General features: G+C 38.0%; 1 protein-coding gene across 1 annotated transcript in view; it reads left to right on the forward strand.

The window, feature by feature from the left end:
* nphs1 (NPHS1 adhesion molecule, nephrin) overlaps positions 1 to 26,504 on the forward strand; it is a 150,843-nt gene that overhangs the window by 48,269 nt on the left and 76,070 nt on the right. The window contains exons 4-7 of the mRNA XM_053647328.1: positions 6,759 to 6,881; positions 8,381 to 8,468; positions 12,084 to 12,181; positions 26,073 to 26,194. Of these exons, the coding sequence (XP_053503303.1) occupies positions 6,759 to 6,881; positions 8,381 to 8,468; positions 12,084 to 12,181; positions 26,073 to 26,194 (431 nt within the window). The remainder of the gene's footprint in view (positions 1 to 6,758; positions 6,882 to 8,380; positions 8,469 to 12,083; positions 12,182 to 26,072; positions 26,195 to 26,504) is intronic.

A 26,504-nucleotide genomic window follows, 5' to 3' on the forward strand; every position in this document is an offset into this window, starting at 1 on the left:
TCTCCACCGTGTAAAAGTTCCAGACTTTAAACAGACTTTGATGGAACGTTGGCATCCCGCTACTGCCCAGCTTCCCAGGGTCCATCAAGAAAAGACTCCTGTCCTTCTCCAGTCCTTCAGCGTTGTGCAGTATGGCACATGCGGCTGACTGCCAGCTGGAGGTTGTTGAGCCTTTGAGAATTCTTTGTAGGAACTGTAGACAAAAGTCTGCCATCCTGCTTTGCAGGTGTATCAGTGCCCACCCACCTCATTGGGTAGGTAAAGCACACTCTGGGGCATCCAGTGCAGCTTGTTCCAGAAGAAGTCCACCAAGGAGGTTCCACACAGGCCAACTTGTGCCAGAAACATGAAGCTATTAAATTATTGCTAACTAATGTGCGCCCTCTATAAGACATTTCTAGTGTTAACCATTTCCATTTTTCAAGTGGGCCTTTAACCTTCTCTACAGCCCCCTCCAAATTCCTCTGTACAGTCACCTCATCTCCTACAAACACACCTAAATATTTAAAATCTCCTCTTTGCCAGGTCAGACCATAAGGAAGGCTTGGTTTCCCTTCTGTCCATCATCCAAGCAACAGTGCTTTCCTTTTATTCCAGTTTATCCTTGCAGAAGACAAGGCCTTAAAATCATCAAGCAATTTCATTACAACTTGCATATTGCTTTGTCTGCTAATGAAAACTATTACATTTTCAGCGTAGGCTAATAGATGAATTGCATTCTCATGTTTGTTAGATGAAGGCCGTGTAAACATTTTCTTATATTTTATAGAAGGGGTTCTAAGGCTAGAGAATGTAACATTTTTGATAGAGAACATCCCTGCCTTACACCTCTATTAACCTTGAAAGGAGTGCATAAGCCACCATTAACTTTGAATATGCTCTCAACATAGCTATAGAGTACCCTGACCTTGTTTATAAACTCCTGGCAAAAGCCGAAAGCTTCTAGAGTTTTCCATAATTAAAGGTGTTCAACTCTATTAAATACCTTTTCCTGATCTAAAGAGACCAATTCAGCAACACAGTTCAGCAACTTAGAGACATCAAGAATGTCCTGAGTAAGGCATACGTTGTCATATATGGACCTCTTAGAGACAAAGGTCCAGGTGAATATCCAGGTCCAGGTGAATATCCTGGTCCATTATTTTATTCATTACATTTACGACATTTGGCAGACGCCCTTATCCAGAGCGACTTACATTTATCTCATTTATACAACTGAGCAGTTGAGGGTTAAGGGCCTTGCTCAAGGTCCCAGCAGTGGAAGCTTGGCAGTACTGGGATTTGAACTTATGACCAGTAGGCCAATGTCTTAACCACTGAACTACCGCTGCCCATATTTAGCCTTTTAGCTAGAGCCTTTGAGAGCAGTTTGTAGTCAGTACAAAGAAGCGAAACAGGGCGCCAGTTCTTAATGTCAGTATGGACTCCGTTTTTGGGTAGAAGGGTGAGGACTTCCCTACGGCAACTCAGCGGTAGCCATCCTTCAGCCAAACTGTCATTGAGTACATGCACCAGATCCTCACCTAGTTCTTCCCAGAAATACTTCAACAGGAAGGCCATCAATCCCTGGCACTTTCCCAGACTCCATGCCTTGAAGGGCTCTGTGCAGTGTTTCCAGGCTCGGCATACCTGAGAGCTCTACATTAGTTTCTTAAGATGCCTGAGGTAATTTATTAAAGGAGATGCTTTCTTGACTGTGTCCTGACCCGAGTTCGCTTCTGTATATATGTGCATAAAAACTAATTGCCTTCTTTCTTAAATCTCTAGGGTTTAGTAGAAGTGCCCCAGCCTCAGAATGTAAGGTGTGAATGAGACTTTTCTGTCCATTTGTCTTCTCTAGACTAAAAAAGTATTTAGATGGTTCATCCATCTGATCTGCATTTTGAAACCTAGACCGGACCAGAGCTTTTACCCCCCAATTTGTCAGCCAATTGGGTTTTTCTTATAGCGAGAAGTTCCATATAGTTCTGATTTCCTGTAGGCTCTTAACAGTTGCAGTTTAATTATATATGTCTCTAAGACTTTCAAGGATTGGGTTAGTTCTCTAGAGTTGTTGTGAGCATACTGTTGACAAAATTGTTTTACTGGCACTTTGCCAAAGTTCCACCATTTTTGTAAAGATTAAAATGATGGTTTTTTTTACTCTAAAATCATCCCAGAATAATTTCAAAGTATCTCTAAAATTCTTATTGCTTAATACAAGAGTGTTTAGATAGCCAGTAAGCACTTTGAGGTTTGATAGAGCTCAAAATAAAAGAGCACTGCACCATGCTATGATCAGAGAAGCTGATTAGGAAAATAGTACAACTTTTAAAAAATACCAATATGGTGTCTAAAAACAAAAAAAAATCTGTCCAGTCTTGCAAGAGATAAAACATTATCATGTGTATGAGTCCAAGGATACTGTCTTTGATTGCCATGTAAATGTCTCCATACAAATGGCAAATGAGGTTCAACATGGTTTCTGTCTAAGTTGAGTTCTGGACAGTTAAAATCACCACCCAGAAATAAAAAATCATCAATGGAGCAGTTCTGCAGTGTAGAACATAACATAAAAAAACAACATTTTTTCTATTGATGAGGTTGGAACATATTGTCATTTAATGGAGGATCAGATGGAAGCAATTGCAGGTAAGGTAGCTTTAATGAAATGTCAAAAGCCAAATCATAGAGCAAAATCGTAATCAGTATTCAAGCAAGGGTCAGGCAATCAAACAAGCAGATTAGAATAGGATGGGCAGATAATCGTAATCGAGAACGAACAGAATCCAAAACCAGAGCTGCAATAACAAACACTGGCTTGGTAATGACAGAGACAAAAGCTATTGAGCGTAGACTTTGCAAAGTCTTTGTGAATAACCAGTCTCTTTTAAAGGGTGTGTGTGAGTATGTATGTATAGGCAACAGGCGTGTGTGATTAGAACTCCAGAGATTGTGAATGTGCCTGTGTGGGTTGGGAGCTATAGTCCGTGGCAGTCATATTTGTATGCTGTGGTGTATTATTGGAATCAGAGTCCCTGGTTAGCTGTGATATGACACATACACAATTAAAAACAAAACCATTATTTTCAAACTGTGCTTGAACTTTTAGTAGTCTGCCTTTTATGACTTCTTCAACCTGATATGACAACTTTTTGTAAATAAAATGCCAACTTCCCCACTAAGTGTGGTGTTATGGCTAAGGACAGAGATCCCTCCCCATTCTCGTGTCCAGTCAGTGGCATTTTATAACATCACTATGTTTTTCCTGATTAAAAGTAACACCTATTTTTTCTGTTTAATGAGTTCATATAATTCAGCCCCTTTTTGATGGCTCTAGCACCATTTAAGTTCAGTGAAGCAATATTCACTCATAATCAAAAATTATAATTAAAATAAAAACAACCTTAACAGACAACACACCCTGCTGGGGTTCTTCAACTCAGACCTTCTCGCAGCCATCACTCAGTTTTCAGTATCTTCTTTAACCGATAAACTTCTTTATTTGCGAAACACCCTTCAGCCATCCAACCTTTAGATTTATCAGTGAACCGTTTTAAGTCAGGAAAATATTCTTTAACACGTAACTTTAGTTTTTAGTTGAATTAAGAAATAGTTTAATGTCATCTATGTTGTAGTTATGACCTGAATGTTCACACTTGGACAGCACTGTGCTGGATTCAGATCAGAGTTCACTTTCACTCTCAGTGTTGCTCTGGTCATCATTTTCTTCTAAATCAGCTTTCTTCAGTAGTCTAGAGTCATTAAATTTGTCTGAGTTTTTCCTTTTTAGTGGTGCTTTAAACACTACGTTTTCCGTCTCCATTTCACAGCCATCGCCCCCCCGTTTATTGTCCAGTTTTTCCAAGTCGCAATTTAACTGTTTATTGTCTGTACTCTGTGAGGTTGTGATGGCGTTCGTACCTGTGTTTGTCGGGTCCGTTGAGGTCGATCTATCCTCTGCAGGCCCAGCAACACACACATCTTCCCCACCAGGTTCCTTCTCCACAGTGGGCTCTGCTTTGGCCAAACCGACCCCAGACGGCTCTGCATTAACCAGCTCAGTTGCACTATTCTCGTTGTCTCCATTAGTTTTATCCTTACTATTGTTTGGACACACATGGACTAAATGTCCAGTTTTTCTGCATCCGAAACATTTCATTTTATCCATGGTTGCGTAGACCTTGTAATCAAAATCATCCACCCGTAAGTTTAGCACTAGATCTAATTCCACGTCATCTTTCATGATCATGTACACAAACGAAACAACTTTAATAGAGGAGAGTCGCATCTGATAAATCATCGCTAATAAAGGGAGGGTGACTTTGTTCGATGGCAGTGAAAGAGGGAGAACAGGAACAAGCGTTTCATCAGTTGTAACATCATGTTCGACCAGTTCATTTGCTTTGAGAGAATATATTGATGACCCACCACCTTTCCCACAGCTAGGCAACAATCTTCCACACTCACAGCGGATGCCACCTTCACCCCATGGTGCTGAGTGAGAAACCCTAAACCCCCACACCTGGGGCTGCCATGCTCCCTTGAGCTCAGGTAGCAAATGGCCCGAAAACATGCAAAAACACTCTAAACCTGTCTACAGTTTTACTAAATAATATTAAATAAATCACGCAAAAATTAAACAGAAATTATATTAAAAAAGGACAGGAGGAAAGCTTCATCAGAAGCACAAACAGCTACACTCGCGCTCACACTCACAACGCTCTACACACTTGCTCCCAGCATGCACTCGGGGAGAGAGAGAGAGAGAGAGAGAGAGAGAGAGAGAGAGATGAAATGTGAAAATAGCAAAGTGAAAAGTGAAAATGGCGTGTAGGAGAGAATTTGGGAGAAGGAAGAAAGGAAGGAAAGAAAAAAAAACAGGTTGTTGAGAAGTGATGAAAGGGGATAAATGCAGGCCAAATAACCAGGAAGACAAAAGAGTTAGATTGTGTGAGGGGAGAAAGAGAGCGAGAGAGAAAGAGAGAGAGCGAGAGAGAGAGAGAGAGAGAGAGAGAGAGAGAAAGGGGGGATGTTGGAGAGTGATGAAAGAGAAAAAGAGGCAGAGAATAAAGAGAAAAGCAAGATGGAAACATATAGCAATTGATGATGTGTGAGGGAGGAGGAGAGAGATTACAAATGCATGTCATTATTTGGCTTTGCAGTGTGGTCTCGGAGTCATCAGAGACCACACACACACACACACACCGGATTTGTGGGCTTCGTTTAAATCAGTTTGTAGCTCGAGCCACATCTCATCTGTCTCAGCATGGAAGCTCTCGGGCCCTCACACTGCAACAGCACCCCCTAGTGGAGGTAACTTTCTCAGATTGCAGAGCGTCATGGTCCACAAACACACACAAGCACACACAAACACACACATCCTGGCAGAGATATCCGACAGGTATGAAGTCACTGCACTTCTTGATTAAAAGATAGCAATGTGATAAACCGTCTCAATGCTGTTTTCTGTCACAAAACATCTTCATGTTAAAGGGATATTAATCAATTTGTAAAAGCGAAGTATTGTTCAAGTTCATGTTTATTAAACGCTTCATTAAATATCTCGCAAGTGGCATCCTGGAAAACCTATATACTGTAGTTCAGAAAACTACAGACTGGGATGAAATATGTTTCTGATGTGGAAATATCTCATCCACAATTACAGCTCAAGCATTTTACACTCTGCTTACCCGAAATATGTAAAGGGAGAAAACTGCATTTAAAGATTTCATTCTGACTGCAGAGCAGAATCATCCCAGATGCTCTTTTTGACAGCCGGTATCTGATTATAAACTGAATAAATTAGGCTTATGTCTATTTAACGATGCCACGTAGCTATCACACACCTTGATCAAAGTGTGACAGTTCATGTGAGAGGAAATCACATTTAGCTAGCAAGGTTTTAGATATCTTTAGGTGAACTGACTGTTTTACTACTGTGTTTAATAAACTGGCAAACTGGCACTGCATGATCTTTGCAGGAATATAGACTAGGCAAGATTAAACAATATTTACATGTTTTGTTTGTTTTTGGTAACATGTCTTTTATCACACTATATGGCCAAAGTTTTGAGAACACCTGACCATCTCACCTATATGTACTTGAACATCCCTGCTGAAAAAAACAAACAAACAAACAAATACCCCTAAACAATAGAAAGCGTCACACAAATTCTAATGGTTTCCACTACAAATACCATTACAAACCATGAGCTGTTAAACATTAAAACCATTACCATTACTGGTCCTTATTGGTATCCACTAGGCATAACATGCCACCAATAGAAGGCAACAAATTACCAGTAGAGACCCACAGGGACCATTACAGTTATCATTAAAACCAATACAATTCCAATTATAACAATTAAAATCATTACAAATTATATGAACGTTTCTATTGTTTTGTTTCGTTTTTCTTTTTCCAGCAGGGATCCTGTTCCAGATTTAGTCCTCCTTTGTGCTTATAATAACCTCCAGTTTTCTGGAGAGGCTTTCCACTAGATTTTTGGAGCATGGCTGTGGGGATTTGTGCTCATTCAGCCAAAAGAGCATTAGTGAGGTCAGGCACTGATGTCAGGCGAAGAGGACTGGGGTGCACTCTGTGTTCCAGTTCTAGTTCCAGTTTTGTTTTCAGTTTTTTTTTTCTTCCTTTTTTGGTTGTTTGCCAGAATTCAGCCACAGAGACATCCGACCGTTTTTCCCAGGCCACCAAACCCTCAGTATTTATTATATAACAGTTCCTTCATTAGGTCTCTGATATTGACTTTGTGTTTCAGTTCCTCCATCAAATCCCTCCATTATGCTGGACTCGGAGGAGCCGTGGGTGGAGGGGCAGGAGTACACGGTGACCTGTATTGCCCCTGATGCCAAACCGGCTGCTGATGTCACTCTCTTTAAAGGTATGATCACTCTTAAAAGTTAATAAAGACTCCTCAGATGCACATAAAGATTCAGGGCCGGTTTGTCCAATAACAGGTGCAGGAAAGAAAAAAAAAACATATATCTTCAGGTTGTGGATCAGGTACCCCTGGCCTTTAAGTGCTCTAAGGAGCAGCTTAAGGAAACCTAGTAGTTATTCTTTTTTATGAGCTGCTGATCCTCATGACACTTCAGATGTTTATTTAGAGCTTGAAAAAGCATGGAAGCTCTTAATTTTGTTTTGTGTCTATGTATATGAGGTTAATAGAACGTGAATGTTCAATGCGTCAAGTTTCCTGGAGGTTATGAGAATGTTTTATATAACGTTTGCAAATATTACTGCATTGTTGCTACAACATCTGTGGTTGCAGTATAGCTGTTAATATGACTATTATTATAATAAATAATAACTGGAAACATTGTACACACAACAGTATGATGTAAATCATAACAGCAGATTTTTATTTATTTATTTATTTATTTATTTTGAAAAAATCGAATTAGAACACGTTGAATTCTTACTGAATTTTCTAATAATGTTTTCTGTGTTCTTGGATGGTATCTCAGCAGTTAAATATTCAAAACTCATTAGTGTCTGGTGAATCTGTAGCATTACTCTGGACAAGAATTCACACCATGCTTTCATGTGAGAAAAATCTCAAATTCAAGACTATAACTATTACACAGTAACAATAAAAGATTTAGGATAAAATAGAATATATGCGAATATACCTTTGCAAATTCATTTGCATACCAGTTTAATACCACAGCACTACTGAATGCTAAAAATCTGATTGGTCAGCAGCGCTAACAGTAGTTTCAGCAGTTTATGGTTTCTTGGTAACATGACAACCTGCATTTTTTTCTTATTAACATCAAGAAAGAGAAAATACAGAGGCTAGTGAGGGAAAAGTTTATATCTGCTATAATGTAAGCGATAACAGGAAGTTATCAAACTTGTTTCATGTACATTCCACAACATAACTATAAATCGATAAAAAGTATGACATGTTATAATTAAATAAATAGAAATTGTAATAGTTGGTTAATTGCTGTTATTATATTAAATATATATTATATTATCAACTTCTATTGGTGCTAACAGCATTACTTCACCCAATCATTGATTATATTCCTTTAAGGTTTTGTGATTATAAGGGAGTGAGTTCAAATCCCAAGACTCTCAGAAAAAAACATTTTCAAGATATTTAATTGGACCTTAAAGACAGCTTACTGTTGTACATCACATTCAAGGATACATGTACATACCCAGTGCCTTGTAGGTCAGGGAACGGAAATGCACCTTTACTGTATCTTTTTTTTTTTTTTTTTTTTTCCCTGCACTGATCCACTATAGAGCCAATGAGTAATTACTACAACGAAATGTACCTTAGATATGGTGGGGAAAAAATGTTAACTTAATATCTTTCTAATATAAAATTTGAACAGTGTGCTAACTAACAAAACTTCTAATTCTCAGATGGAGAGGAGCTGACAGATACAACATCTTACACTATGTCAGGCTCTGAGGATAAACTCCTCAACACTCACACTGAAGTTAAGTACGTGTTTTCTTTTAATCTTGCTTCCTCTTTAAAATCCAGCTGCCGTTCAGATATTTGCTTGAAGGATAAGATCCTAAGAACTCCTTTTAATGGCAACACAACACTAAGGTTTTAGTTAGAAATACAGTAGCTAACGTAATGTGGGCTGAAGATATATTATAGAATATTGCTACAATTAGGAGTTTGGTGCGGTACTGTAAAACCCAATAATTTATTTATTTCCAAAGTCTTAGCATAATACCAACATTTCCTAAAGAAAAAAATAATGATTTAAACCCAATTCGGTAAGTGCTTGGGTGACTTTTAGTTAGTAAGTGAAGGACTTGCTTAGTAAAAAAAAAAAAAAAAAAAAAAAATACTTGAAATGTATAATTAAGCACTTTTCCCCACTTCACTCCACAATTCAATGAACTGCATTTAACGTGGTAGTCTGTGGAATTTTAATGATGTCTTTTATCTTTTTTTTCCCCCTAAGAGAAGTATGCATTTACATTTATAAGATGGAAAGCTATTAAATGTTGAGCCAGAATCCAATCCAAGCACAAAACAGAGCAATTGATGGTCCAGTTAATATCACAGAATGAAAAGAAAAAAAAAAAAAAACTTTTAAGAAAAAAAAAACAACTTTGAAATGTTTACACAATATGCTACTTTTCTCAAATATAGCTGCATTTACTGGAATTTATTCAAGTTAAAACAGTAATTAGAAAACTAAGCACATTAAAGCATCATTGCAATGTTGTGGTGGAAGAACACGCAAGTAAGAATTTAGTTGCATAATGTACACTATACTTGCGCACGTTAATAACATCTGAAACGACTTGCAGCTGCTTTTCCTAAATCAGAGTGCAGTGGCTAAACTAAAATGATTCTGTCATATGGAAAAATTAATAGCAATCCATCCATTTGCTATTGCACTACCTCACCCTCCTGCTCCAACGCTATCAAAAATAAAACTCCTTTGCAATGTACAAATATGGAGATAATAATAATAATAATAATAATAATAATAATAATAATAATAATAATTGATAGGGACATTTTAACCCTTCCCAGCAAGGGCAATTCACTTCTCCTCGTTTCAGGCTGAAGGGATTCTTGACCTGTTGGGAGAGTTTGTGGCTTTGAAAAAAAAAAAAAAAAAAGCATTGGAAACAGCTCAAATCATCTTCAGTTAAGTGTTTAGTCACAACAGGCTCCCTGAAATGATAGTTTCAGATTAATAGTGCAAATTAAGTTCAGAAAATGGTGCTATTCCCAAATACAGTCACTCGGCCAAGACATATTTGGAGACACATTTGCTTCTTTAATTTTGTGCAGTACATACAGGCTTTTGCAGCCAAAATCACAGCCGACAGGACTTCTCCTTTTGAAGTAAATTCCACAATCTTTATATGCTAGCTTCAAATGACCTTGCTGTGTATACTCTGAGTTTCTAAATGACTGATTTTGTGGGTTTCCTCTGGGTTTTCTGGTTTCCTCCCATGTCTGAGAAACATGCTGGTAGGTGTACTGGTGACCCTAAAAGTAAATTTTTATGTATTTTTCCAGACTTGCTCAGAGTGTTTGATGAAGTTCGAAGGACAGCTCAGAGAACCAATATATAGTCCTCTTGAAAATGGTGGTCTGAGGTCCACTTCCATCAAACCCTGGTGCCATCCGCATAACTTGTGGAAGCTAACCGTTCTCAGCTTTCTGTGCCAAGCATTGAGATTGGTTGAACTTGTTCAACACTTCTTGTTTTAAATTTCATTATGGTGGGGAAAGGGTTGTTATGGTCAGCAGAGAAGATGGACCACCACACTGACACATTATATGGACAAAAGTATGTGGACACCTGACCAATAACACCTATATGTTCTTGTTGAACATCCCATTGCATTCCAGATTTAGTTATAATAACCTCCACTCTACTGAGAAGGCTTTCCACTAGATTTCTGCACATGGATGTGGGGATTTGTGCTCATTCAGCTACAAGATCATTAGTGAGATGATGTCAGGTGAAGAGACCTGGGGTGCAGTCAGCATTCCAGTTTATCCCAAAGGTGTTCAGTGGGGTTGAAGTCAGGGTCTGTGCAGACCATTTGAGTTCTTCCAATGTCTTCATGGAGCTCACTTTGTGCACAGGGTGCACTGTCATGCTGGAACTATTTTGGGACTCTTAGTTCCAGTGATATGAAATTGTAAAGCTATAGCATGCAAAGACTTACTACATTTCTTATAGTCAGGTGTCCACATACTGTACTTTTGGCAATATAGTGTCTATAAAATGAATTTTATAGGACTGGAGTGCTGTAACTAACTCACCTTTGTGGTGTGAGTGCTTGCATGGAGAAAGAACATAACAAAAGACACATGTCTTATACCAGCCTGCATGGCTAAAAATAATCTTGTTTCTAGATAATCCTCCACAAAGATATGCCATGCCTGGAGAAAGTGTTATTCTAAACTGTTATAGGAATTGCATGGTACGGAATCTCCTATCCAAAATGAGACCAGAATTGGTCCTGGGTACTGATTCTGGATCTGGATCCACCGTGTCTCTGACACAGATAAATTACTTACTGAAGATGAATGAATGAATGCATGAATGGATGGTTTATTTATTATTCACAGAACATCTAGGTTTATCGTGTAATTCCACCTTCAATTAATTGTTTAATTACTGTTTACAGATTATGTAATCTTAAGTCACATTGTATTACTATAGAACATGGTTTACAATTTAAGGTGAAATACTTTTGGTGTAACAGGAACACTGAGTCAATTAGAATTTCTGACAAACTTTTCCTTTAATATCTAATCTACCACTGCCAAATATGCCTAGAAAACGGAGCATAACTCCCCCCAAGCCAACTCTACAGTCAAGATTTGCAAATGAAACGGCTGATTTGGAGTGTAATGCGTTTTTAAATGAGAGATTCAATCAGTGTGAGCTTTTTCTCCTCCCTGTAGCAGTAGTTCGTGATCTCTCATTAACAGCAGGTTAGAAATCCATGAGGTCAATAAAAGTTCAATAAGGAAGTCTCGCATTTAATGTGGTTGTCTACCACTACACACACACACACACACACACACACACACACACACACACACAAGTTAAAATACACTGATTAGTATCGATTACTAGATGTGTACCATTAATTCATTAGTTCTGTAGCTGCAGTGGTTTCATCTGATGAATGATACTCAGTGATCTAGTCTTATTAGCATTGATTTACCCATATGATTAATGATAGATACTTTATTTTTTGCCATTTTTGTATTGTTACCATGTAGCCAAAAGGTAAAGAGAATCAACTTGAATTATAATAAATACACAATATCTTTTTTTTGTATTTGTGTTTAGATGGGATTAACACAGAAACTATTTCAACAGTTTGCATCATGCTGTGAAAGTGTTTAGCAGTTCACTTTTAAAACTGCACCTCTGAAAGACGATAACACTAATGAATCAGGTCAGAGATGCACAGGAATGCTTTCCTTTTGTCTAGGATCAGTAAATGGAGCTGTGATCAGTAAATGGAGCTGTGATCATGAGGAATATGGAAATCAAACTGTGAAAGAGTGTAAGACAGTGTTATAAACCATGATCCCATTCTCTCCCCACAGTATCAGGCCTCAGCGTTCCGACAATGGCCGACCTCTGCTCTGTCGAGTGAAGAACCCAGCTCTCAGCCAGGCCTTGGAAACCAAAATTTTAATGAAAGTTTACTGTAAGAAGCATTTTTTTCTCCTTCATACTTTTTTGGTATTTCAATATTTTAAAAAAATCACATTTATGCTTAACTCCTGCAAAAGCCCTTCATATGTTAAAGGATCCACTTTTTGTCCCCTATTTAGCTAGCACAAAAGCTACCATGTGCTTCCAAGTACACCCACACAAAGCTACCACATTGTTTCCAACTGATATTCATGGAACATTAACAAATTGCTTTTAAGGAGTGCACTAACTGTCCATTTTGTATGCACAAGCTTACAAACACCCACAAACGACTAGCATCGCTCAAAGAGTAAGGCTGTACTTCCTAAATCGAAAACCAAGTATGTTTTCTTGAGGCATATTTCTACCGCAGGAGCCTTTTCTTTCTCACGTGTTTCCACCAGAGGAATCAAATACGATTTTAGTTCCTGTTACGAAACAGGACTCAAGCAGGGAGTAAGCGCAGGAGTAAAGTCTTTATTTACACTTAAGTCAATGGAATAGGAGGCAGGAAACAAGGTGTAGACATAAACTCACAGTTGAAACAAGAAACATGAACCCAAACACGTAAACTCTACTCGTTTAACTAAGGCAGGAAACACTCTAACTAAGACAGGAAACACTCGTTTAACTAAGGCAGGAAACACTCGTTTAACTAAGGCAGGAAACACTCGTTTACTATGGCATAAACACTCCTTTAACTCTAGCATGTACACTCATTTAACTATGGCATGAACACTCATTTAACTAGAGCATGAAACTAGGAACAGGAAACTAGACAGAGCATGGACACATTACCGCTTGGCACCATTATACATTCCGTCTTTCCTCTGTTAATCTCTAATACTGCCCAATGTGTGTAGCAATGCAAGAGGTTTAAATAACCAGTCCCAATTACGTTAATTGCTGACAGCTGGTAACCTTTCAAAGCACACCCTCGCACCTACGCCAATAACTGAACAGGGCGGGGACAGAACAGAAACCAAAATAAGTGCACATGTCCGTTGTAAACAAAGTTTTAGCGTCCATGCGCACTTCAAGCACGTGCACGCGCTCTCCAGCTGATTGTGCACGTCATCGCCGCCGCCGCATCGCCTACAATGCATGGTGAAAGAATTTTAATTTTGAAAGTTATAATATTTGATATGTCATAAGCCATTTTATAAAAGCAATAAGACTCTTAAGGGCATTCAGTACAGTGATTTTATCATGAGTAAGGAGGGTTTAGGCAGTCTAAGACAATAAACACCTGAGTTTATTATGCTTAGTCACTAGTCTTAGTCATCTCCATTTCAGTCTTACTCATCTCCCTATATAAAGAGATTAACTTCACATGAACATATTTTCCATACCACTTATCCTGCACAGGGTCATGAGGGAGCCTGGGGATCCCAGGGAAATCATGGCACAAGGCAAACCCCCAAAGCACAGGGAGAACATGCAAGCTCCCCACACACAGGTTGGAAGTGGGATTCAAACCCCCAACCATATAGGTGCGAGGCAAACGCTAATGCTAACCACTAAGCCACCGTGTCCCCCAACATATACACTAGAGAGGGTAAAAGTGATTGTAATGCATTAAATTAGCCTCAGTAGCCTCATTTGCACATGCTGCTATGGAGATTTGTTCAATTCATTTTATAGTCCTGACACAAGTCCACATGAAGTAAATGATGTCATTAAGGCTTAGCAAGATGTGAATAAAATGCGATTGTGAAAGACCACAATAATTAGCAGTGCTAACGTTTTCATGAAGAGACTGAGTGGAGACAAGAGATCTGGATGTCTGCGTGGATGTGTGCGTCGTTAACGTGTACTATTTACAGCTCAAGATGGTAAGAGAAAGGGTGAGTTTGCTTATCTGAAAGGCCACCTGACACCAAATGGGCTGTAAACATGTATTTGTGATTACTGGAAAGGAGAAAAAAAATCTGGCAAGTTCTCTGGATTTCACAGAGATTTAACAAAGAGAGCAGAAAGCAGAATACAAGTTTGTGTGTGTGTGTGTGTGTGTGTGTGTGTGTGTGTGTGTTGCCAACATTACAGACAATGTAAAGAACACAGGTTCCCTAGCACTGCTTATTTATCCACGTATATTTAGGTCCAGATTTTACCAATAACAGGAAGCCGTAGCTTAACAAGTTCAATTTGATCATGCAAATCAAAAATAATCAACATCTAACATCCCTTATATCTTTTATTTTCCCTTCCTTTTCTGTAAGTAATAATTAGCATTAAATACAATATAACACTAGAAGCTTGCTCGCTAGCATATGTACTGGTTTAAATTATACACTTTAATAATTGGCTAGCTTGATAGCATATTTACAATTTTAAAACTACTCACTATGATTAGCCTCATGTTAGCTAGCTAGAATCCTGGTGTCAGTAGCATTGTATAATACTTAGCCTGTTGCTTAGTGAACTTGGCTAGCTATTACAAGAGATGTAACATTATACTTGAGACTAGCTTATATTTTTCATACAGAAAATGATGCTAATCATCCTCTATCTGTCATCAACATGTTTTTATACATTTACTAAGGATTAGGGATTTATTTTTCAACCCTGCAGTGGCGGTGAGGTATTTAAAAACCCCAGCAACAGTGCTGTACCTGATATGTTTGTACATGAAACACACACAGCCATGTTAGTGTCATTTCAGTGCTGAGAATGATCCATCCTCAAAATAGTACCTCAATTTATCGTAAGTGGTGTGGTTATGGTGGTTATTTTCCCATTAATGGATGGTGTAGCATAGCAACAGGAGGGCTATAGTCAGTAACTGTAGCGCTACAAAGTGGCCTATATGGTATATGTACCTGAATAATGACCATTGAGTGTTTTTTTTGTTTGTTTTTTTTTACACATAAACCTAATATTTTGCAAGAACAAAAAGTCCAAATTAGATCTAATTGAATGTAATTATGAAGGAAGAACTGAGCCAAGTAGGGAAGAAAATGTGAATCTGAATGTCATTTTTAAAATAAATTTGCAGTGCCAGGATTGTTTAGAATTAGGGTGAGAAGTGTGCTTCGTGGTCTTTGTTATAAATACAGTTTGAATTTCAAATAAACGCAAATGAAGTGAATTCATATGAATTTGGTGTGAGAATGGCTTGACATAAACCAAAACAGACACGCATAGCATATTGTTAGTTCAGGGTTGTGCAAATTCTTTCAAAATGCAAAATGTTTCTAAACATGAGCATGCATGTATTTTTATATGCTAATATTTTTTTTCCACTCCAAATAAGTACATTCTGATTGGAATGAACTGTTGTTATACTGTATATTTACCCTGGTTTCAAAAATGTATTGAACATCTGCCTTTACATGTATGTAAATGCGGATTTTCAATACATTTCTGAAATCAGGGTAGCTAATTTTAGCTGTTGTCATTCTTGATGCAGGCATTATTCATAAATGCATGAATTACACCAGCTACAGTAAAACGTCCACCAAATATCCCAAATGTAAGACAGAAAAATAATGTCCTGTATTGTTATGCTTTGCATATGCATGTTAAATAAAGGAAAACATACAGACACATTACACTGTGTGTGTGTGTGTGTGTGTGTGTGTGTGTGTGTGTGTGTGTGTGTGTTTGTATATATATATTATATTATATTACAGTACTTTGCAGAAATCTTAGGCACATGCAAAGAAAGGATGCCTTCAAAAATAAAGAAATTAAATGTTTCTACATTTAAAAAAAATACTATAAAGTGCAGTAATAAACAGTAATAAATGAATCATAGTCACTATTTAGTTTGACGACCATTTGCTTTAATAAAAAAAAATGCCGTCTCAGGTGCACTTTCTACAGTTTTATAAGGAAATGAGCTGTAAGTTTTACTGAGCATCTTGCAGAGCCAGTCACAGTTCTTGATTTTGACTGTCGCACTTGCATCTTATTTTTGCAGCAAAACCCAGCAGACATCATTATGTTTTTTTTGTCAGAAAAGTGGTCTCTCAAGTAATATGCCGTTTTCTTTACTGACATACAAACTTTTTTTTTGTAACATTTAATTTTGTGCTGGAAAAGTAAGGTTTGGAAATAGAAAATGATTTTGTACTGACTCGTTAAAGTCATAAAATAAAAATCTATAACAAAGTTTGTATTAAATAAATATAGTGCCTAAGACTTGCACATTACTGCATATATATATATATATATATATATATATATATATATATATATATATATATATATATGTATAATGTATGTATACAGTGCCCGCCACTGATATTGGCACCCTTGCTAAATATGAGTAAAGAAGGCTTGAAAATGTGTTTTTTGTTTAACCTTTTGATCTTTTGTTAAAAAAAATCACAAAAATACAAAATACTCAACACTCAAAGACAACACAAGTTTAATTAAAAAATCGTCTTCTCAAATTCAACTGCTTTCATTTCCAACAAATTTCTTAACATGTGTAAATATTTATATTAACATAAGAACATTCAACAGCTGACACATAAACTAAACAGGTTTTACAGACATTTGACAAACAGAAATGGAATAATGAGTCCCTGAACAATGAGTCCCTGGTCAATATTAAAAGGAACAGTCAGTCTCTGGTGGCCTCCAGCTGCTTTAAGTACTACAGTACTCATCTCATCCTCATGGACTGCACCAGATTTGTCAGTTCTTGCTGTGAGATGTTACTCCACTCTTCCACCAAGGCTTTTGCAAGTTCTTGATCACGTCTAGGGGGACACATCGTTACACGAAATTTTCCACTGCATGGACGATCGTCCTTCCTGTCTCCATATAGCACTGTCTTAGGCGTCTTACATTCCAGTTTATTGGTCTGGCTACATCTGCAGTCCTCATGCCTCCCTACAGCAGGCCTACGGCATGTTCACGCAGGTGAGCAGGCACCCTAGGCATCTTTCTTCTGGTGTTTTTCAGAGTCAGCAGAAAGGTCCCTTTAGTGTCTTAATTGTCTACCGCCTGTAAACTGTTCGTGTGTTAAGGAAGGTGCATGTGCAATACTTGTTTATGGTTCATTGAACAAGCATTAAAAACACTGTTTGAACCCTTTCCAATAAAGATCTATAAAGCCTATTTGGATTTTACAAAATTATCTTTAAAATACAGTCTCCTGAAAAAGGGACATTCCTTTTTTTGGAGATTTATATATATATATATATATATATATATATATATATATATATATATATATAGTATCTCACAAAAGTGAGTACACCCCTCCCATTTTTGTAAATATTTGATTATATCTTTTCATGTGACAACACTGAAGAAATGACACTTTGCTACAATGTAAAGTAGTGAGTGTACAGCTTGTGTAACAGTGTAAATTTGCTGTCCCCTCAAAATAACTCAACACACAGCCACACAGCCATGTCTAAACTACTGGCAACAAAAGTGAGTATGCCCCTAAGTGAAAATGTCCAAATTGGGCCCAATTAGCCATTTTCCCTCCCCAGTGACATGCGACTTGTTAGTGTTACAAGGTCTCAGGTGTGAATGCGGAGCAGGTGTGTTAAATTTGGTGTCATCGGTCTCACACTCCCTCATACTGGTCACTGGAAGTTCAACATGGCACCTCATGGCATAGAAGTCTCTGAGGATCTGAAAAAAATTATTGTTGCTCTACATAAAGATGTCCTAGGCTATAAGAAGTTTGCCAAGACCCTGACACTGAGCTGCAGCACGGTGGCCAAGACCATACAGTGGTTTAACAGGACAGGTTCCACTCAGAACAGGCCTCACCATGGTCGCCCAAAGAAGTTGAGTGCACGTGCTCAGCGTCATATCCAGAGATTGTCTTTGGGAAATAGACCTATGAGTGCTAGCAGCATTGCTGCAGGGGTTGAAGGGGTGGGGGGTCAGCCGGTCAGTGCTCAGACCATACGCCGCACACTGCATCAAATTGGTCTGCATGGCTGTCGTCCCAGAAGGAAGCCCCTTCTAAAGATGATGCTCAAACAGTTTGCTGAAGACAAGTGCTGTGGTCTGATGAGACCAAGATGTAGTTATTTGGTTCAGATGGTGTCAAGCGTGTGTGGCGGCAACCAGGTGAGGAGTACAAAGACAAGTGTGTCTTGCCTACAGTCAAGTATGATGGTGGGAGTGTCATGGTCTGGGGCTGCATGAGTGCTGCCGGCACTGGGGAGCTACAATGCATTGAGGGAACCATGAATGCCAACATGTACTGTGACATACTGAAGCAGAGCATGATCAGTATGCAGTATTGCAGCATAATAACGACCCCAAACACACCTCCAAGACGACCACTACCTTGCTAAAGAAGCTGAGGGTAAAGGTGATGGACTGGCCAAGCATGTCTCCAGACCTAAACCCTATTGAGCATCTGTGGGACATCCTCAAACAGAGCAGCACAAGATCTCTAACATCCACCAGCTCCGTGATGTTGTCATGGAGGAGTGGAAGAGGACTCCAGTGGCAACCTGTGAAGATCTGGTGTACGCCATGCCCAAGAGGGTTAAGGCAGTGCTGGAAAATAATGGTGGCCACACAAGCTATACACTCACTACTTTACATTGTAGCAAAGTGTCATTTCTTCAGTGTTGTCACATGAAAAGATATAATCAAATATTTACAAAAATGTGAGGGGTGTACTCACTTTTGTGAGATACTGTATATATGGCTATTAAAAGTCTACACACCCCTGTTAAGGCAGGTTTTTGTGATGTTTCACGAAATGGAGGTACAGACAGAAGCAAGTGCAGGTATGACAGTTTAATAAAATAACAAGTCCAAGGGATCAGGCAGAAATTATTTATAACAAATGTACAATAACCTGGATGCATAATTGTGAACAACCCTAAACTAATACTGGATTGGATTGGATTTAGATCTGGATTCTGGCTGGGCCATTCCAAAACCATGAACTTGTTTTGGTGAAGCCATTCCTTTGTTGATCTGGAGGTTTGCTTCGGGTCGTTGGCATGCTGAAAGGTGAAAGTCCTCTTCATGTTAAGTGTTTTAGCAGAAGGTATTTTGTGCCAAAATTGACTGGTATTTGGAGCTATTCATTATTCTCTCCTCGCTGATTAAAGCCCAAGTTCCAGCTGAAGAAAAACACCCCAATAGTATGATGCTGCCACCACCATGCTTCCCCGTGGGAGTAGTGTGTTTTTGATGATGCAAAACATATCTTTTGGTATTATAGACAAGAAGTTCAACTTTGGTGTCATTTATTTATATATTTTTTAAAAAGGCTTCTGTCTTGCCACCCTAACCCTCACCCAAGAGATATAAAGAATTCGGGAGATTGTTGCCACATGTAGGAGCAACCAGTACTTCTCAGAAATTGCTGCAATTCTTTTAATGTTGCTGTAGTCCTTTTGGCAGCCTCCCTGGCCAGTGTCCTCCTGATCTTCTCATCAATTTTAGAGGGACATACTGTTCTTAGTAGTGTGACTGTCATGCCATATTTTCTCCACTTGTTGATTATTGTCTTTACAGTGTTCCATAGTATATCCAATGGCTTGGAAAAATATTTTGTAACCTTCCCCTGATTGATATTTTTCAACAACAAGATCACATATCTGCTTTGTAAGCTCTTTGCAGCCCATGGCGTTTCCAGTTGGATGTTACCAAGAAGAAAAATCCTATAGGAACAGCTGTACTTTATTTGTGGTTAATCAATTACTTTAATTGAGGGCAGGTGTATACTAATTCATATTTAACATTAGTTTGAATGTAATTGGTTGATTCTGAACACCACCACATTCCCAATTATAAAAAGGTGTGCACACTTATGCAAGTTAGGTATTGCTAGTTTTTCTTTTTCTTTTTTTTTCCAAAAGCATTTCTGGATGTTTGTCACTTGATATTTATATATAGCAATTTCACAATAAAGGCAGAAAAGGTTCTGACATGATTTAACTTAGTTAATTTTTTTTACATTACAAAAACCTGCCATTTTAACAGGGGTGTGCAGATTTTTTTATATATATGTTCACTGTTACATTTATATAATTGCTATAAAAAGAGATTCATTTGCATTCTCTATTGATTATGTTTTGGACGTACTGACCGTGTTTTTCCGAATGCTTAAGCCAATCTTAATTTATTCCATTGGCAGACACTTAAGAGAGGACGTGACCCAAGGATTTGAGTGTTAAGGGACTTACTCAAGGGCTCAACTCCTCTCTAGATTCAAACTCTCAATCTTTCAATCACTATTTCAGACCCTTAACCACTCCATCATCGTCCAACCCTGCTGATCATTTTAAATCTGTTAAATTCTGCCAGCTGAACCTCAAAGGAACAGCGTTTGTGCCCTCCAGCATGTTTCATGATGTAATTGTTCTTGTGAAGAACATGTGTATAATTCTACTTGTGACGGTTATTGTATTGAAAAGACCTACATGGCAGTTATCGTCAATTTAACAGAGCATTAAACATTTTGCATCTCGTTCTGCCCAATTTAGAAATATACATTAAGGGGTTTTAGTCAGATTGAGCTATGAGTCAGATTATTAACACACTATTAGTCTACATATAAACATAGTTAATGAGTCGTTTAAAGGTGATGTATTCATTCTGCCTGTATTTGAATGTTTTTAGGCTATAAGGAATGTGCCATTGGTTAAAACACTGGATTTCTGATTGGAAGGTTATGAGTTCAAATCCCAGCACCACCAAGCTGCCACTGCTGGGCCCTTGAGCAAGGCTCTTAACCTTCAACTGCTCAGCTGTATACTTGAGATAAATGTAAGTCATTCTGGACAAAGGTATCTACCAAATGACATAATTATAAATATAAATTATTGGCAAACTCGTGTGGTTGTAAACAGCCAGCAAGTGCAAAGTAAAGTTAGGCACACAATTTTATTTACAAAATACAATATTACAATATTAAGTCTATTACTTTGTTCCTCAAAGACAGAACTCTCCAGAACCAGTCGGAAAAGTTGGTTTCTGGTGAATTTCCACGTCCTCCAAACCCATTTCCCTGAGGAATGCATTGCGAAAATGCACCCTTTGTTTATTACTATTTTTCTTATTTAAATAATTCATTTAGTTTGGGGTTTCATTACTTTAAATACTGGATCGGCACATTCCTGCTCAGGTTTGGAATAACAGCAAGTCATAAAACTGTGATTTCAGCAGTGCTAGCTGGTTTACATGGGCTAGCAAGAAAAAAAATTAATAAAATAGGGCTACGTTTGTTTGTTTGTTTTTTCCAATTATTTTATTTCCTGCTAATAATTGAATTCAAATATTATTATTATTTTTTTATTTTTTACTTTTGTGGAACCAACCACAGCAGCACCACCACCAATGGTTTCATAAGTAAAAATACACAGAATGATATGAAAAAGCAAGAGGCTGATTTCTTTCTAGCGCAGACTGTTCTTTTTTCTTTTTTTCTAACAGTCGTGTCAAGCTTTTACACAGATTGAATCACTTCCTAGATTTCATGTGGCTTGGGGCTAATTTATTTAATCACATTTTGCTGACAAGTCCATAATAGGTCATCAGCAGTGATTGAGAAGATACACATGGAATACAGTAGCGAAAATAATAAACATGGACAAGGTGGATTACTTTTCCGAACACTGATTTTTCTAAATGTGTTTGCTAAATACACTAAGAATACATTGTCCAATCAAAGAACATATTACATGAAAGTACAAATAACAGAACTAAGTTTTGTGTAGTTTGAATGAAAGAGCTGTCTAACTGCAAACATAGCTTTCCTGTTTATCATGATTATCATGATTCCAGACTTCAAAAGTAGCAATCACAATTATTCTTACCTTTCTGTGAACATGTTCCTATGTCTATTGCACATGCACAACAATAATGAAAGCAAAATAAATAAACAATTACTAAACACATTCTAAATAAACACTCAATACTCTATGGCAACAGGTGCATTAAAACTGGAAAAAAAAAAAAAAGCAATATATTATTTTTTAACTAATTTAGATTTTTTTTTTTACATTAATTTACTTAAAAACAATTACTTAGCTGACATTTTGCTTGTAAAAACCCACCACCTTCAACTCGTCTTCACGCAATAATTATTTATTTATTTAAGCCTGAAAAAACGTTGATCTCAAATGGTCACTGTATATAGTCACTACACAGTGTACTACTATATACTGGATAGAAAAGAGCAATTCTCATTTCCTGAGTGATGGAACTATGACAGCATTTTAAGGTCACTGTTTAAAAAATAAAAATACAAGGCTTCAAGTAAAAATTTGTAATATTTTGAGGAAAAAAACATAACATTATGACAAAATCTAGGGATAGCATACTCCTTCTCCTGTCAATCACATTGACACTAGCCAATTGTGGGCATTTGTAAGCATATGTATGCTGAAGAGGGCGCTTTCCCCCAAATGAGTTATGCCGCCCTGTGACATAACAAGAGCAGTGCACGAAGTTTGAAGAGATGCATTGGCTGTTTTTACATGTCTCAGATAAAGCCATGATGGGGAGAGGTGGGTGGGAAATGGGGGAACAAAAAAAGGGCAACTGTCAATTGGACATTGTTTCATGGATACATATTAAATCTGCTTTATTTTATTGTAGTTTATGCATTAAGGTAGCTTTTTTTTTTTTTTTTAAATCAGTGGTCCATTTGTCTGTACTGAAATATGGAAATCATTTTTGCAATTTGTTAGTTTTAAGCTCTCAAATGTGCATTGTAATTTAAAATAATGTGTATCCAGTAGCGGCACTTTCTCCTCCTCTGAGTTACACACAGCTGAAAAGTTTCCAGTGAACCATGATGCAAAATTATTCTTCTTTTACTGTGAAAAAGCATGCATGTTTTATTTAAGCATTCCTCCGATTCATATGTGTTTGCAAAGGCGGCTACTGTTAATGTGTGCAAAGGCACTATGAAAGGTTGTACCATCCTCATAGTTGAATATTTTCCCCCTCTTTGTTCTGTAGAAACTTGTGTTTGTGTCTACTAATGTAATGCTAACAGTCACTGGGGATGCCTGTGAATATTAATGATGAGTGGGTGATCTCAGTGATTGTGAGATGGAAAAGCAGAGAAAGGCATCTTTTTATAAATTTATCAAGTAAGGAATTAAACATGATGGGGGTGGGAAATAGGAAAATAATCAAAGAAGGGGTTGTGTGATGGTGTTACACCTGTATATACCTATAACAGCGCTTTACTAAATGTTTTGTTCTGTTACTACAATGGAAATTTAACAAACAGAAAGAAAAAACACAAGCTGGAATACATAAAGGAACAACTTTGCATTAGAGTCTCATAAGCAGACTACTTCCATAAATGTTACATGAACATTCTCTGTCCAAAGCTTCACAATATTTATTTTATGATTAAAATTGTTGCTTTCTTTCAGTGCCATTTTGGTTAGGTTTTCTACCCACAATGCCATTTGACTACCTCCTGATATTGCCACCAGTAGGATTTAGCTTTGTTAATTTCTACATAGAGCGATGCAGCGGCTCTTTAGTCCTTAAGTCTATCCAGCTCTCTCACTTCATTATCTGTACAGAAACAGATCAGTTTCCAAAGCTGGAACTTTCAAGCTAATACTTCCATCAACACGATTGTGCTCTCTATCTTGTACATCGCTAATTAGCGGAACTCTCAAGTCTCTGCTATAACTCAGCGCAACTGTGATGTATAGCTGCATTGCATTCTGGGAGTCCAATGATTGCTGTCTGTGCTACTTCTATGTTGGATTTCTCACTAATAATGACAGTGCTGGAAAATGTTGATTGAGAAAAGATGCTCTTGCTTTTTTGTTTTTTAGGACGTATGTTTGAGATTTAATTTTTTTCTATTATTATACTCCATTGTTAGTCTTCCTGTGACATCCATCCATCCATTTTCTGTACCGCTTCTCCTACACAGGGTTGTGGGGGAGCCTAGAGCCTATCCCAGGGAACTAGAGGCACAAGGCAGAAGACACCCTGGACAGGGTGCCAATCCATCTCAGGGCACAATAATTGCACACACATTCACACATTATGGACAGTTTGGACAGTCAGTCAACACCAAATACAATCAACGCATGTCTTTGGACTGGGGAAGGAAACCGGAGTACTCGGAGGAAACCCCCGAAGCACAGGGAGAACATGCAAACTCTGTACACACAGGGTGGAGGCAGGATTTGAACCTCTAACCCAGGAGATGTGAGGCAAACGTGCTAGCCACTAAGACACTTCCCCAGCAACCATTACCCATTTATGTGAATAATGAATATAAAAGACCAACCAACAACTTAGCACTGGAATCACTTATCACTTCACAGATATTTTGATATATCTGATATAAATGTAATGTGTTTCATGATGGAGGGTTTCCTTTCAATCTTATATTTTGTTAAAACTGATAACGTGTTTCAGATCTGCAGTGTATCACACTCTTGTACTGGGATAAATCCTTTGACTTACTGATGCAGGTGTTCACGCTAAATTATCTCTGACACATCTACCTCTGAGCATATTTACACTAGTGAAGTTCAGCTCCATCCTAAATCCACCAGCCTGCTTCACACTGATCTAAATCCATGTCATCCCCATCTTAAATTCTCGCTTTACTTATAATAAGAGCAACTCGCTACAAGTGCTAGTCAATTTTCATCAACCAAAATGGCAACCGAGCAAGACTGATACGCATCGTTAATTAAAACTTTTGTGCAGATTGTGACACTTCTTGTCATTTGCTTGCGTCCTTCCATTTGCATGCATTACCATCTCCTCTGCTTTTCTCCCACGGACCTTAATGATCTTTTCTGCCTTCATCTTCCTCCTTCACTCTGTCTTCTTCTTCTCTCTCGCTTTCTTTCTTCCCCAACCCCCCACCTGCTCCCACTTGCATTTATACTCGACCGATGCACTAAGTGCTAATCTTGCAGAAAAGAGGTCCAACGTGGTAGCCTTACTCAGCACACCCGGCTCATCAAATCCATGCCTGTTTCCACCCGTGCCAGATTTCGAGTGAGACACCACTTTGTCATGCAAGGTCCTCATCTGTCCATCGGCAATAACAAAGGCCAAGATTTGTTTTTATGGCACAATGTTTTATTCAGGAGCCACCCAGTAATTTATTCATATTCCACCTCACCTTATTACTAGTTAAACATCTGTTATTTTACTTTATGGACTAGCGCCAGGATGCAGCTCACTCTCGCTGCTTAATGCTTTCATCAGAAGGGCGAGCTTTCCTCTCTGCAGCGGCAGCATTAAATGGCTCCCAATTTAACGGCGCTGTCAGGGAATAAAATGAGCTGCTCTCTCTGTCTGTTTCCTCAAGCTCATATTTCCTGCTTGTTTACTCACATCCTTGTTCCCTGGTACACTTTGCTTACTCAGGTAAACTGTTTGAAATAGACCAGCATCTTTTTTAAATTCCTTTTGTTCAAAAATTTGCCACATGCAAAAGGATATAAATCAGGTTTGCGCTACCTGTCTGAACAAAGCCATCGCTTTTAAGCAGACACAAAGATATAACAGTGTTTCTTGGAAATAAACTATAAATGAAAACTAAAATTAATTCGTTAGGCTACTATTTATTTCAACTGGTTTGGGGATTGAAATATGCCTCTCTCTCTTGGTTACAGATAATTAAAAAAAAAAAAAAATGTATGAAACACAATTCCACATTAGTACCTGGTGTGTCGATCATTTCATCATTTCCTTTGTGTAAACTTGATCAAGCTGTTGAATAAACAGTGATATAAAATCATTTTTCTTCCATGTTGCCAACCACTACCAGACAGTACATCTTATTTATTCTTTTAGCTCTCCTCTTCTGCTATCAGTGCTTCCTCTGGACATGTAAAGGATTACAGAATGGACTGAAATGTCAGAATGTCATAATGTATATTGCCTCATGTCTCACAGTCTTCTCTCTCTCTCGCTCTTTCTCTCTCTCTTTCTGCCCTATTCTCTTTCAGTCCCACCCCAGGCTCCAGTGATAGAGGGATTGAGGAGTGAAGAGGTGAATGCTGGTACCCATCTCCAGCTGGTCTGTCTATCATATGGCGGGAACCCTTTGGCTACTCTGCACTGGACTAAGGTGAGATAGAAAAGAGACATCAGTGACTGCAGTATGCCTCCATGACATTAGGTTATTCCTCTGCTTTTCCTCTTGGGTATTTTTCTCTGTAGATTTAGAAAGGTTCTTGTTCTAAAAATATATTTCCATTGGGGTAAAGTGCTTTAGATCAGAATAAGAAATACATTCAGTAGAAACCCATTTTCTTGAATGGCACAATCTACAAGGACATTTTTCCTCACCTGTCTATATTTACCAAACTGTATATATTTTAGAAACAAACTGTAGCTGTAGATGTTTAGCTTACTTACCAGGACTATTATGTAAGCAC

This window comes from Ictalurus furcatus, chromosome 17, assembly GCF_023375685.1.
Source record: "Ictalurus furcatus strain D&B chromosome 17, Billie_1.0, whole genome shotgun sequence".
Lineage (NCBI taxonomy): Eukaryota > Metazoa > Chordata > Actinopteri > Siluriformes > Ictaluridae > Ictalurus > Ictalurus furcatus.